Source organism: Cricetulus griseus, chromosome 4, assembly GCF_003668045.3.
Source record: "Cricetulus griseus strain 17A/GY chromosome 4, alternate assembly CriGri-PICRH-1.0, whole genome shotgun sequence".
NCBI lineage: Eukaryota > Metazoa > Chordata > Mammalia > Rodentia > Cricetidae > Cricetulus > Cricetulus griseus.
In genome coordinates, this window is record NC_048597.1 from 132,147,950 (window position 1) to 132,162,822 (window position 14,873).

Here is a 14,873-nt window from a genome sequence, read left to right on the forward strand (position 1 = left end):
ATTGGATAGGACATTTTGTATGTCTATTAATTACTAGATACCCATAACTAAGTAGTACAAGTGGTGTTGTGTTCAAACTAATTTCCTCACCTTTTAGTCCTAAAGACTAAATTGAAAAGAGCAAGGCACATATAAGGTGTCTTTCTAACAAATCTCATTTTATAATATTGCTTATAGTTTATGTGTTTCAGTAACTTCTTTCCATTCTTTCTCCATAAGATTGATGTATAACATGGATGTTGAAAACCAATCGCTCACTTCTGATATTTTTCTACGTGGACTGACAGATGATACAGAGCTGCAGCCCCTCATCTTTATCCTTTTCCTATGCATGTACCTGATCACAATTTTTGGAAATGTTCTTATAATGTTGGCTATCAACTGTGACTCCCATCTCCACACCCCCATGTACTTTTTTCTATGTCATCTGTCTTTTAATGACATGTATTTAGTCAGCATAACAGTTCCAAAGATGCTGGTGAACATACAAACGCAGGATGAGAGAATCACTTATGCAGGCTGTCTCAGCCAGGGCTGCTTTGTTGCAGTTTGTACCATCTTTGAGTGTTTTCTCCTTGGAGTAATGGCTTATGACCGCTATGTAGCCATTTGTTACCCTCTAAGATACACAGTACTCATGAACCCCTGCTTCTGTATTATTCTGGTTCTTATCTCTCTATTCATTAGCATTGGGAATGGTCTGTTGCATAGTCTCATGGTGCTACACTTGTCCTTCTGCACTGACCTGGAAATCCTGCACTTCTTCTGTGAAATTGCACAAGTCATCAAGTTGGCCTGTTCTGACAGCCTCATTAACAACATCCTGATATTTGTCACAGCTTCTATTTTTGCTGGCCTTCCTCTATTTGGAATAATTTTCTCTTATGTTCACATCGTGTCTACAGTATTGAAAATGCCATCATCAGAAGGAAGGTACAGAGCCTTTTTCACTTGTGGGTCTCACTTGTCAGTTGTTTTCTTGTTCTATGGGACTGGTTTTGGTGTATACATTACCTCAGAGGTAATTGATTCACCCCGGGAGATTGCAGTGGCTTCAGTGATGTATTCCATAGTCCCTCCAATGATGAATCCCTTTATCTATAGTTTGAGGAATAGGGACATGAAGGAGGCACTCAAGAAAGTTATTGGTAGGACAGCTTCTCTTCTGTGATTTGTGTTGAATTTTGGGCTTGGATTTCTAGAGTGATTCAAAGTGACAGGATTGCTGTTGAGCCAAAATGCTTGCTATCTGTTCTTTTCACCTGTCTTGCTTTGAATTTAATTTCTTGAAATTAGACACTGAAGTTAATTTTAATATAATTCTAGCTTATTTTAGATGCCTGGGTGTTTTGCCTACATGTATGTAAGTGTTCACATACATGCCTGGTGCATATATAGGCCAGAAGAGGGTGTCATATCCACTGGACCCAAAGCTACAAATGGTTGGTACCTGCCAAGTAGGTGATTGGAAGTGAAAACAAGTCCTCTAGAGGAGGAGGCACTGGTAGAACCATTGAGCAATTTCTGTAGTCCACTGTAGTTTTATTTTATCAACATGCATATGGGCATGTATATATATGATATATGTGAGGGCTTCAGATACTGTTGAGCAGAAACTGTGGTGGTTGTGAGCTGTTCAACAATATTGCTGAAAAGTGGACCTCTGGAAGCAGCAAGTACTCCTATAAACACTGTACCATTTCTTCAGCTCCCATTGACACATGGTTTTAATCCTCTAAGCAAAATTTCTCTTTTTTTTCAAGTTACAAAGAAAGAGGATGTGCAAGAGTTTCTAATTTTAGTGTGTGTGTGTGTGTGTGTGTGTGTGTGTGTGTGTGTGTGTGTGTGTGTGCATGTTCCATTTCTTGGGAAACTCCCATCATTCTCTTGGACATAGGTCTGTGAATTAAAGAAGTAAACATGGACAATCTGTGAAGATATCACTGCTGAAAATTATTGGTTGAGTGTCTTTCTCTTCGTTTTATTATTGATAAGACTTCTATTAATAGTAAACAAAGAAGTTTGAGATGATTGTGAGATATTTGAAATTCATCAATGCATATTAAGACTTTTAAACATTATGTGAGGATTTCATTACTATGTTCATTATTTCTCTATGAAGCCTGCTCCAGTGCTCCCTGAATTTCATTTCCTACTCCTCATGCACTCTTGTTTTAAAGCCACTGAATCCATTATGTGTTAACAGAACAGGCACGTGTTTAGAGACATTCACTGGAACACTGACAATCCAACAAAGCCTTCACCCTCGAAGAAAACTGACTATCCCTTAGAATTTAAACATCAAAACTATGAATATTGGTACCTTTCATTAAAAATATGGTTTATTTAAATAGTAAGGGTCCTTCATCCTCATACTGTAAACACATATTTGGACTGGGTTTTACTTCAGTTTCCAGAGGAAGGAGAAAATGCAACTGTTATATCTTAGAATGATGCTAGGGACACAGAAACATAGGCCATCTCCTGCTTAGCAATAATATTTTAAATGGGTAAGCTAGATTTCTTTTTTCTGGTAGACTAAGTGTGGTACCTGCATTCATGTAAAAACCTGATCCAACTAATTTTCATTTTTCTAATATGAGAATTTGTTATTTCTTATATGATAAATGAGAAAAAGTTGAGTTGCATGAAATTATCTATGTGGTCTCAAAAGTAATCATGTGTTTTATTATAATATAAAAAGTAAAGAAGACACAAAAAAGTAGGAGGCATGGTAATGAAGGGGAAATATGTTGAGAAATTTGGTATTGAATATGTGTATCTGGTGATTGATTTATTGAAAAGGGATGTTTGCACATCTGTCACCTTCATGAATCCACTTTTTGTCAACTAGACTGCATTTGGAAACTTTAGAATATACCCCTGGATATGCTTTTTAGGGCATATTGAGAGAGCTTTGACTGTGAAGGGAAGATTCACCTTGAAAGACACTATCCCAGGGCCTTGTGTCTCAGACTAGTTGAGCTAATAGAAAGAGAAAGCACTCCAGACACCAATGACATCTCCCTTTCCATGGTTACTTATATGCAAATGGGGTGATCTCTATTGCCACACACACTCCATCTTGTTTCACTATGCCCTGAAACAATGAACCCCAAATTATTTTCCTCTTTCAGATTATTTCCTGTGAGATATTTAGTCACAACAATGAGGAAAGTAACTATAAATCTATAATAATTTTTATGATATAAACTTGGTTGTTTTGACTTTGAATCTTATATGGTTGTAATACAAAATATCTAATGAAACTGTAAATCCCAATTAGCCTCAGTTTCTTTGGAATCCAAGGAAATAATATATGTTTAGATAGCAGGAATGGTTTTTCAGATACTACCCATGTTAATTAATGAATGCATTAAATGTATTTTCATGTTTTCTCTTACGCGTCTATGTCTGTAGTTGTACTGAGTTTAACAGTGGTTCATTTGCTTTTAGCTATTACTAATGTATAGTGACAATAAGTTTAAGAACCGTTTTTATGTTGTAAATTTTGTACCTACTAGTTTTTATCTAATTTTTCTGATATTGATTTTAAATCCATTTTAATATCTTCTTACACATATTCTGGTTGAAAAAAATATAGGTTTGCATGTGGAACACCTTATCTTTAGATAGGTATAAAGTGTGACTAAATGGTTGACTCAATTATTCCTTGATTATATAATTCAAATGTTACCAATCATCATAAGAACATGTACCTTTCTCTTAGCAATCTTATGCATGTATTATATCTAAGATTAATTAACACTCCCAGTATTATGAGATTTCAAGTTTTTTATATATTATAAGACATTTATTTTCTTTCTGTGGTAAAATGTGTTAAAACATTATTATTGAACTCACTACACTTTTCATAATTTATAATTTAAAAGAGTTTACACACACACACACACACACACACACACACACACACACACTTGGAAGGCTAATTTTGTTAATCATCTAAATACTGAAATTTTGTTCTTACTTTAGGACTTTACTTTTAAATGTTTATATCTGTGTATCTGTGTGCAAGGAAGTGCAAAGTGTAATGCCCATAGAGGCTAGAGGAAGGTATCTGAGCCTCTGGAGCTGGTGTTGCAGACACTTGTGAGACATCTGATGTGGGTGCTGGTAACCAAACTTCTGTCCTCGGATAGAGCAACAATTGCTTCTAACCAATGAGCCAGTTCTACAGAACAAAAATATACTCTATATGAACAAGACTCTATTTTTATTAGTTTTGTCTTTGCTGTAATATTTATTTTATGCCATGTGGTGGTGGCACAAACCTTTAATCCCAGTACTTGGGAGGCAGAGACAGGCTGATTTCTGAGAGTTTGAGGCCAGTTTTGTTCTACAGAGTGAGTTCCAGGGCAGTGTCTAAAGATATAGAGAAACTCTGTCTCAAAACAAACAAACAAACAAACAAACATTTATTTCATTATTGTGGTGTGTGTGTGTGTGTGTGTGTGTGTGTGTGTGTGTGTGCGCGCGCGCGCGCGCGCGTGTGTGTGCGCGTGCGTGCGTGCGTGCATGCGTGTCTGTCTGTCTGTCTGTCTGTCTGTCTGTCTGTCTGTCTGTCTGTCTATCTGTATTTCTGTCTATATAGGCCAGACAAGTGTACTGGACAACCTGGTGCTAGATTTACTTTTTTCATTTTATTATTTTTATCTTTTTAAAAACTTAAACTAGAAAAAAAACAAGCTTGTTTTACATGTCAATCCCAGTTCCCTCTCCCTTCCCTCCTCTCCTGCCCCCCACCTACTACCTATTCCATCCCCTTTCTGCTCCCTAGGGAGGGTGAGGCCTTCCATGGGGCGTCTTCAAATTTGGTCATTTGGGCCTTCAAAGTAGGCCCTCCCCTGTGTGTCTAGGCTTAGAGAGTATCCATCTATGTGGAATGGGCTCCCAAAGTCCATTCATACAGTAGGGGCAAATACCTATCCACTACCACAGGCCCCATGGATTGTCCAGACCTCCTAACTAACACCCACTTTCAGGAGGTCTGGACAGGTCCTATGCTGGTTTCCCAGCTATCATTCTGGGGTCCATGAACTCCCCCTTGTTCAAGTCAGCTGTTTCTCTGGGTTTCTCCAGCCTGGTCTCGACCCATTTGCTCACCACTCCTCCCTCTCTGCAACTGGATTCCAGGAATCCAGATCAGTGTTTAGTTGTGGGTGCCTGCTTCTGCTTCCAGGAGCCACTGGATGAAAGCTCTAGGATGGCATATAAGGTAGTCATCAATCTCATTATCAGTCAAGGGACTTTAAGGTAGCTTCTCCACTCTTTCTTAGATTGTTAGTTGGGGTCATCCTTGTAAATTTCTGGACATTTCCATAGTACCAGATTTCTCTTTAAACCTTTAATGGCTCTCTCCTTTATGGTATCTCTTTTCTTGCTCTACTCTATTCTTCCCCTGACTCAATCTTCCTCTTCTCACATGTCCTCCCCTCCTTCCTCTACTCCACTTCTCCTTCTCCTACCTCCCTATCCCCTCCCCTATGCTACTAATTAATTCAGGAGATCTTGTCCCTTTCCCCTTCTCTGAGGAACCATTTATGGGATTGACTTACATTTTTGAGCAGTTCCAAGTAGGTGTTTAGAAGTGAACTTCAGTCCACAGAAATAGCAGGAAGTGCTTTGATCTTAAAGCCATCTTTCCAGTACACATAATATTTTTGATTAAATGACTTATAATATTATCATAATTTCATTTTTCTCTTCTAGAGATTAAGTATAGTACATAGAACATATTAATCAAGCACATTATCATTGACCTTCTTCCACAGGTACATGAGTGCTCACATTCTTTGACTCATATCTCATGCCTTCTGTATTCATAATGAACTGAACTTTTGGAAGGTCATTTGGGGGGGCAGGATTTCACTTTGTATACCAGTCTGGTTTGGAACTCACTGTTTAGTCTAGGCTATCTATGAACCCATAATTCATTCTCTTAGTGATGGAATAAAAATATGGTATAAACCTTTTCAATGTATTTTGTGATGATAATTGTAGCTTTAAAGGTATTTATTGGAAGCAAATAGAACCAAGTATAGAAAGAAAATGAGCTCATGTATGAGCAATGCTTGTGATGAACATGGGCAGAAGGTAGTGAGAACAAACAAACACACTATGGCATTTTTCCTAAGGAGAAATGAACAATGGTACAATTGACAGCATTTTACTTGATGCTTTATATTCATGAAATCTTGGTTTTAACCATTTACTTCTTTGATATATGTGTAGTTTTGCCTTTTATTTTAGTGACAGGAATTATTTATAGATTTTTTTCTCTGGATCTGTAAAATGCATTCAAATTAATTCTAATTATTAAGTAGACCCCCCATTAACTGAAATAAAAATCATTAAAATATATAAAAATAAAATTGAAAGTTCATTAAGGCATATATTAAAAACCTATACTGAAAAATCTGTGCTAAGTAGATGAGGTTTTGGACACAAACAGGCAGTCAAAATTACAGTACAGAGTTCTAAATAGAACAAACATACATATGAAAAAATAATCAATGACATTGAAGCAAGATTGAACAGTCTCATGAAGAAGAGCAAACAATCTGTGAAAGAAACTATAAATCATCTTGTAAATTCCAGGTATATTTCTCATTGGGAACGACAATGAACTATTGCATACAAAATAAGCTTACTTAAAGCAAAAACTAATAATAATTGGATAGGGACTAGAGAAGCATATACTTCAGTCTACTTTTCCCATTTTGAGTATTTTAAAAATGTAAGTAAAATTTGTATTGCTTTATATTTCAGTTTCTACTTAATACTTATCAGACAAATTTTTGTGATTTTCAAAATGTAAACATTAGAAAGAATGTGTGAGGACTATGGGGATGGCTTTTTGGAAGCATCACCTGCTTTACAAACATGAGAATGAGAGTTCATAAGCCAAGAATCCACAGAAAAACCTGGGCAGATGTGTTAACTCTACTGCCTTTCATCCCAATACCTCAGAGGCAGAGACAGGATATTAAAATTTCTTTCCCATTTTACAGTACTAAATAAACTAGATAGAATCCGCTAGTTCTGAGTTCAGTAAAAGAACTCTACTTAGTGAATAAAATGGAAATTGATGGAAGAAGATACTCAACATGAAATATATGAGTTCCTTACATTCTTGCATACAATTGCATGCACATTCAAACCTACATGACTGCCCACACACATTTGACCATGCATATACATATGTACACACAAAATACCTGAATTAACAAAAATGAAACATAGAAATATAAAGCAGAATGTTTGAATGATTTAACAGGTTTGTATAATAATACAAATGAGTTAAACATGATTTTTAAAAATACATTTTTATTTAAATTAAAACAATCTCATTTTACATACAAATCCCAGTTCCCTCTCCATCCCATCCTTCCAAGCACCCCACTAACCCCCAACTCACCCCCCATCCATTCCCCATGAGGATAAGGCTTTCCATGGGGGATCATCAAAGTCTGCCACATCATTTGGGGCAGACCATAGGAACTCCCCCGTGTATCTAGGCTAAAAGATTATCCCCCCATAGGGAGTGGGCTGATAAAACCCACTCTTGCACTAGGGATAAATACTGCTTCCACTGCCAGAGGCCCCACAGACTTCCCAGGCCTCCCAAATGACACCCACAATCGGGGGCTTGGTTCAGTCTTATGTGGTTCCCTAGCTGTCAGACTTGGGTTCATGAGCTCCCACATGCTCAGGACATCTGATTCTGAAGGTCACCCCACCTTGGTCTTGACTCTTTGTTCATTACGCCTCATTCTCTAAATCTGGATTCCAGGAATTTGGCTCAGTGATTGGATGTGAATCTCTGCTTCTGTTTCCATCAGCTACTGGAGGAAGGCTCTAGGATAGCATTTAAGGTAGTGATCAGTCTCATTATAGGGGAAGGGCATTTAAGGTAGCCTCTACACTATTGTTTCCATTCTTAGTTAAGGTCATTCTTGTGGATTTCTGGACATTTTCATAGTGCCAGATTTCTCTTTGAACCTATAGGGGCTCCCTCCAATAAGGTATCTCTTTTCTTGCTCTCCTTCTCTATTCTTCCCCCAACTCAATCTTCCTGATTCCTCATGTTATCCTCCCCATCCCTTTCCTCCTCCTCTCCCCATGCTTCCAATTTGCTCAGGAGCTCTTGTCCCTATCCTCATCTCTGGGGGACCATGAATGTCTCTCTTAGGGTCCTCCTTGCATCCTAGCTTCTCTGGGGTTGTGAATTATAGGCTGGTTATCATTTGCTCTATGTCTAATGTCCACTTATGAGTGAATACTGGGTCTGGGTTAACTCACTCTATGTTTCTTCCAGGTTCTTGCTATTACAAACAATGCTGTCATGAACATAGTTGAACAGATGTCCTTGTAGTATGAATGAGCATCCTTTGACCTAAGAGTGGAAATGCTGGATTTTGAAGTAAACTGACTCCCATTTTTGTGAGTAACCACCATACTGATTTACAAAGTGACTGTACAAGTTTACGTTCCCACCAACAATGGAGGAATGTTCCCCTTTCTCCAATCTTCTCCAGCATAAACTGTCATTGGTGTTTTTTATTTTAGCCAGGCCTTCTCCTGTCCACCTCCCCCCATTTGAGTACCCTGACCCAAGGCAGGCAGTCCCATCCCACCCATTGAATCCCCCCAAGACTTGGGAACAGACAAAACCATATTTTGGTGGCATCTGCCACCATTGGAGACTTGGAACCAAACCCATCAGGAGAGGAGAGGAGAGGAGGAGACTTTGACCAACACCCACCAAGAGAGAGAGGCCCCAAATGGGTGTCCAAGACTCCCAGTTAAACATGATTTAACATCATTGATGAGTACATAATTTTGTTATATATATTTAAATAGCTATTTTTTAAAAAATTAAAAGTAAAGGTAGCATAGATTCCCCTCAACTGAAGAATGGATAAAGAAAATATGGTGCATTTACACAATTCAGTACTAGTCATCAGAAAACAAAACAATGGAATCTCAAAATTCACAGGCAAATGAATGGAACTAGAAGAAACTATCCTGAGTGAGGTAACTCAGTCACAAAAAAACAAACATGGTATGTACTCACTTATATATGGATAATAGTCATAGAGCAAAGGATTACCAGCCTATAATCCACACCACCAGAAAAAAATAGGAAGCAAGGATGACCCTAAGAGAGACATAAATGTTCCCCCAGAGAAGGGGAAAGGGACAAGATCCCCTGAGCAAATTGGGAGCATGCAGGGAGGGGAGAGGGAGTTAAGAGAAAGAGAAGGGGAGAAGAGGAGGGGAGAGAAAGAAAGACATGTGGGAGGAGGAAGATTGAGTGGGGGAAGAATAGCGGAGAGCAAGAAAAGAGGTACCATAATACAGGGAGCCATTATAGGTTTAAAGGGAAATCTGGCACTAGGGAAATTTCCAGACATCTACAAGGATGTCCCCAACTAACAAGCTAAGCAATAGTAGGGAAGCTACCTTAAATGCCTTTTACCGATAATGAGATTGGTGAGTACCATTTTTGCTATCCTAGAGTCTTCATCCAGTAGCTGATGAAGTCAGAAGCAGGCACCCACAGCTAAACACTGAGTTGAACTCCTAGAATCCAGTTGCAGAGAGGGAGGAGTGATGAGCAAAGGGGTCAAGACCAGGCTGAAGAAATCCACAGAAACAGCTGACCTGAACAAGTGGAAGCTTATGAACCCCAGTATTATAGCTGGGAAACCAGCATAGGACCAATCCAGACCCCGTGAATGTGGGTGTCAGTTATGAGGGCTATGATCAGTCTATGGGGCCTCTGGTAATGGATGGTATTTATCCCTAGTGTATGAGTGGATTTTGGGAGCCCATTCCATATAGAGGGATAATCCCTTAGCCTAGACACACAGGGGAGGGTCTAGGCCCTGCTCCAAATGATGGGACAGACTTTGAAGATTCCCCTATGGAAGGCCTCACCCTCCCTGGGGAGCAGAAAGGGGATGGATTGGTAGTAGGTGGGGGGCAGGGGAGGAGGGAAGGGAGAGGGAACTGGCATTGACATGTAAAAAAATGATTTCTAATTTAATTAATAAAAAGAGAGAAGGAAAAAAAGAAAGGGTAGAAATTTAAAATACTTATATTCTAGTGTGTGTTGACCAGGTGTGACTATTGAAATCTCTAATTGCTTCCACCAAGGATTATAATCTTAGTTTGGCTGCTGGCCCTGAAACTACAAGAAATAACCCTTTACTTAATGCTTTTGCATTTATTAACTGATGCATGTGTACATGTGTTTGTGAGGAATTAGCTCTCTCCTTCAGCTGTGTGTGTTCCAGTGTTCTAACTGAGGTTTTGAGCCTTGACAATCAGTGCCTTTACCAAATGATCCCTTTCTTTAACTTCTTTGTTATTTCTTTGTTTTCATTTGAGTAAATAATTATACATACAAAACATTTTTTGTTCTATTGTACTCCTTGTCAAGTTCTTTATCTATAAACTAATGATATTTTATCAATGAAATATCTTCTCATTTGCAAATTTTAGTGACTTGCAGCTAATAATAGCCTAGCATGATGTTAGTAATAGCACAGTAGATAGTATTAATAGTTGATGCTAATCAAGAGCTGTCAACTGGAGTAAAGTCTCACTCAACAGTAAGGAAACCATTATTGGTACTAGCAACCTAGCCAACTCTCCAGAGATAATGAGATTATCAATCATGAAAGAGAATTTATTGCCACCAATTTTCAAGATCAGTATAGATTCTAATTCTATTTAAATATAATTGAAATATTATATTTAAAAATTGTTGTGACATTACCACCTCCAATCAAAGAAGCATCTTTTTACACTAAACAGATACTTTATAAAAAATAACAAGTGTGCACAATTCAGATATGAGTGGATCATGAGAACCAATGGATCACAGCTCATGTGTCCTTGAGTTGGGGAACGTTTGAAAGAGGGAGCATAAATTTATAAGACCCAGGATAGCAAGAAGTCTGTTTGAAACAGTATTTTTTTTTTTTTTAGAGATGGTTGCATATACGTGACCAAAACAATGCCAATATTAGTGGGCATGTTATTCCAGAAGAGGAGGAATATAATGGCTGAAGAATTATAGGCTGAGACTGCCGAGAAAGGAAGAATCATCCTCTCTTAAGGAAAACCCCCATGGTTGGTATTCTAATACAAAGTGGACAGCCATGAAACTATATATACAGAGACAAAAAAATAGATTCAGCAGGTTATATACATACATGTATCTTTGAGAGTGAGGGACATGGAAGTAATTAGAGGGAGGGATTTTTTGAGGGACTCAGTGGGAGTAGAGGAAACAGGAAAATGATATGATTTTATTTTAAAACAAAAATTAAAATTAAATTATTAATCATGAATAATTGACTTCATTATTTTTTCTTTTTATTTAAATTAGGAACAAGCTTGCTTGAAATGTCAATCCCAGATCATTCTCCCTCCTGTCTTCGCATGCCTTGCACCAACCCCCTATCCCATCCCCTTTCTACTCCCCAGGGAGGGTAAAGCCTTCCATGGGGGATCTTCAAAGTCTGTCATCATTTGAAGAAGGGCCTAGGCCCTCCCCAGTGTGTCTAGGCTGAAAGAGTATCCATCTCTTGTGGAATGGACTCCCAAAGTCCATTCATACACGAGGGATAAACACTGTTCCACTGCCAGAGGCCCCATAGATTGTCCAGTCCTCCCAACTGAGACCCACATTCAGGGGGTCTGGGTCAGTCCTATGTTGGTTTCCTAGGTATAAGTCTGGGGTCCATAAGCTCTGTGGGTCTCTCTAGCCTGGTCTTGACCCCTTTGCTCATCACTCCTCCCTCTCTGCAACTGGACTACAGGAGTTCCACTCAGTGCCCAGCTGTGGGTGTCTGCTTCTGCATCCATCAGCTACTAGATGAAGGCTCTAGGATGGCATATAAAGTAGTCATCAATCTCATTATCAGAGAAGGGTATTTGAGGGAGCCTCACCACTATTGCTTAGCTTGTTAGTTTAGGGTCAACCTTGTAGATCTCTGAAATTTACCTAGTGTCAAATTTCTCTCTAAATCTATAATGGCTTTCTCTATAATGGTATCAAATGACTTCAGTATTAACAAAAGGATTAAACAAAATTCAGTTCCATTGGACAGCAAAAAATAATTAGATGAGCTATTAATGAAATAGAAACACTTTAAACACTTTAAAAATATAAGTATTTTAGCACTGGTTCTTTGAGAAGATCAACTCAATTGACAGACTTTTGGTCTAACTAATCAAAAGAAAGAACTAAGTGAAAACATTAACAGATAAAGAAACAAAAAGAAAACATAACAACAGAACAATTAATAAAAAACTAGCCATGAATTTGAAAAACAGGAAGGGGATGTATTGGAGTGTAGGGAGTATAAAAATGGAAGGGGAAAATGATATAACTATATTATAATTTCTAACAATAAAATGAACTGGGATTGACATTTCAAGCAAGCTTGTTCCTAATTTAAAAAGAACTTTAATTCACTAAACTGGAAAATCTAAAGTAAATGAATCATTTTCTTTTTTCTGTGTGAATTTTTTAATTGAAAATAAACTCTTCTTGAGGCTACACCAACCATCCTCCATGGGCCCCTGTAACCTACAAATCCCACTCTGCCCCCAATCACACCCATCCCCTGCCACCTCAGCAGCTCCCTGGGACACAGATATCTACTGCACAGAGAGGACTGACAGGCTTGTCACCAGCATCCCATCTGTACCATACAGGCTCTAGGCCCTAGGTCCCAGAGCAAAATCCCAGGACCTTCTTGCACCAATCTCAGCCACACTAGCAGGACAGCAGGAAAGACTCCTGTAGGCAGGATGCACCAACTGCCCCTCACAGGACTCTGTCATCTACAAATTTCACTCTGCCCCCAATCCAACATATCCCTGCCCACCTTAGTAGCTCCCTGGGACACAGACATCTACTGCACAGAAAGGGCTCAGAGAGAGAGAGAGAGAGAGAGAGAGAGAGAGAGAGAGAGAAGACTAAGAAGATTGGATCAAGAGGCAAAGACACTGCCTGTACCAAACATAAGAGGTGGGTAGCATCAATACAAGAATACATTCAACAACCTAAAGGACAATATGGTAATAACAGAACCTCGTGGCACTACATCAGGAAGAGCTGAACATCCCAACAGAAAAGAAGCAGAAGAAAGTGACCTAAAAATAGTTTAAGATGATGGAGGCCCTTAAAGGGGAAATGAAGAATTCCCTTAAAGAAATGGAGGAAAATACAAAAAAAATTGGAAGAAATCAAAACATCCTTTAAAGAAAGCCAAGAAAACCAAGAAAAAACAAGCAAGCAAATCCAAGACTTGAAAATTCAAATGAAGGCAATAAAGAAAACACAAATGGAAGGATTTCTGGAAATGGAAAATCTGGGTAAATAAATGAGAACTACAGAGGCAATCATAACAAACAGATTGCAAAAAATGGAAGATAGATTCTCAGGCATTGAAGATTCGATAGAGGAAACAGATTCATCAGTCAAAGTAAACATTAAAGCCAACAAAGTCATAACACAAAATGTTCAGGAAATCTAGGACACCATGAAAAGACCATACCTAAGAATAACAGAGATAGAAGGAGAAGAATACCACCTCAAAGGCACAGAAACTATATTCAACAAAATATACAAGGAAACTTTCCCAACCTAAAGAAGAAAATGCCTATGAACATGTAAGAAGCTTACCGAACACCAAATAAGCTTGACCAAAAATTTCCTCTTGCCACATAATAATCAGATTCAGCATATACATAATAAAGAAAGAATATTAAGAGCTGCAAAGGAAAATGTTTGGGTAACCTATAAAGGCAGAACCATCAAAATAACACCCAAATTTTCACCAGAGACTCTCAAGCCAGAATTTCCTGGACAGATATTATGCAGACTCTAAGAAACCAAGGATCCCAACCCAGACTACTATACCAAGCAAAACTTTCAATCACCATAGATGGAGAAAACAAGATATTCCATGACAAAACCAGATTTAAACAATACCTGTCCAGAAATCCAGCCCTACAGAGAATCTCCAATGCAAGGAGGTTAGAATTACCCAGGAAAGCACAGGCAGTAAATAATTCCACACCAACAATTCCTAAAGAAAGAAAACACATACACCAGCACCACCAAAAATTAACAGGAATCAATAGTCACTAGCCATTGATATCCCTTAATATCAATGTACTCAACTCACCTATAAAAAGACATAGGCTAACAGAATGGAAATAAAACAGGATCCTTCCTTCTGCTGCATACAAGAGATCTACCTCACTTAAAAGGTAGACTTTTCCTCAGAGTAGAGTGTTGGGAAAAGACTTTACAATCAAATGGAACTAACAAGCAAGCTGGTGAGGGTATCCTAATATCTAACAAAATAGATTTCAAAGCAAAGGTAATCAAAATTGATGATAAAGGATAATTGATATTAATCACAGGAAAAATCCAGCAAGAAGTCTCATTCCTGAACATATCTGTCCCAAATACAAGGGCATCCACATTCATAAAAGAAATGGTATCAGCTTAAATCTCACATCAAACTCCACACACTAATAGTGGGAGACTGTCCCTCTCACCAGTGAACAGGTCGGCCAGAGAGAAAATTAACAGATAAATAAGTGAGCTAACAGATATTATGACACAAATGGGCTTACCAGATATCTACAGCACATTCAAACTACACACAAAAGAATATACTTTCTTCTCAAAACCCCATGGAACCTTCTCTAAAATTAACCACATACTCAGCTACAAGGCAATTCTCAACAGATACAAAAAAATTGGAATAACCCCTTGTATCTTTTTGGATCAACATGGATTAAAGTTAGAATTCAAC

The 14,873-nt window shown here is 38.2% G+C and overlaps 1 protein-coding gene across 1 annotated transcript; it reads left to right on the forward strand.

Annotated features, from left to right (window-relative positions):
- Window positions 1-223: 223 nt before the first annotated feature.
- LOC100770862 (olfactory receptor 7G2) lies at window positions 224-1,171 on the forward strand. The gene has a single exon (XM_027411636.1). The coding sequence runs from the start codon at window positions 224-226 to the stop codon at window positions 1,169-1,171; it is 948 nt and encodes a 315-aa protein (XP_027267437.1).
- The last annotated feature ends 13,702 nt before the right edge of the window (window positions 1,172-14,873 follow it).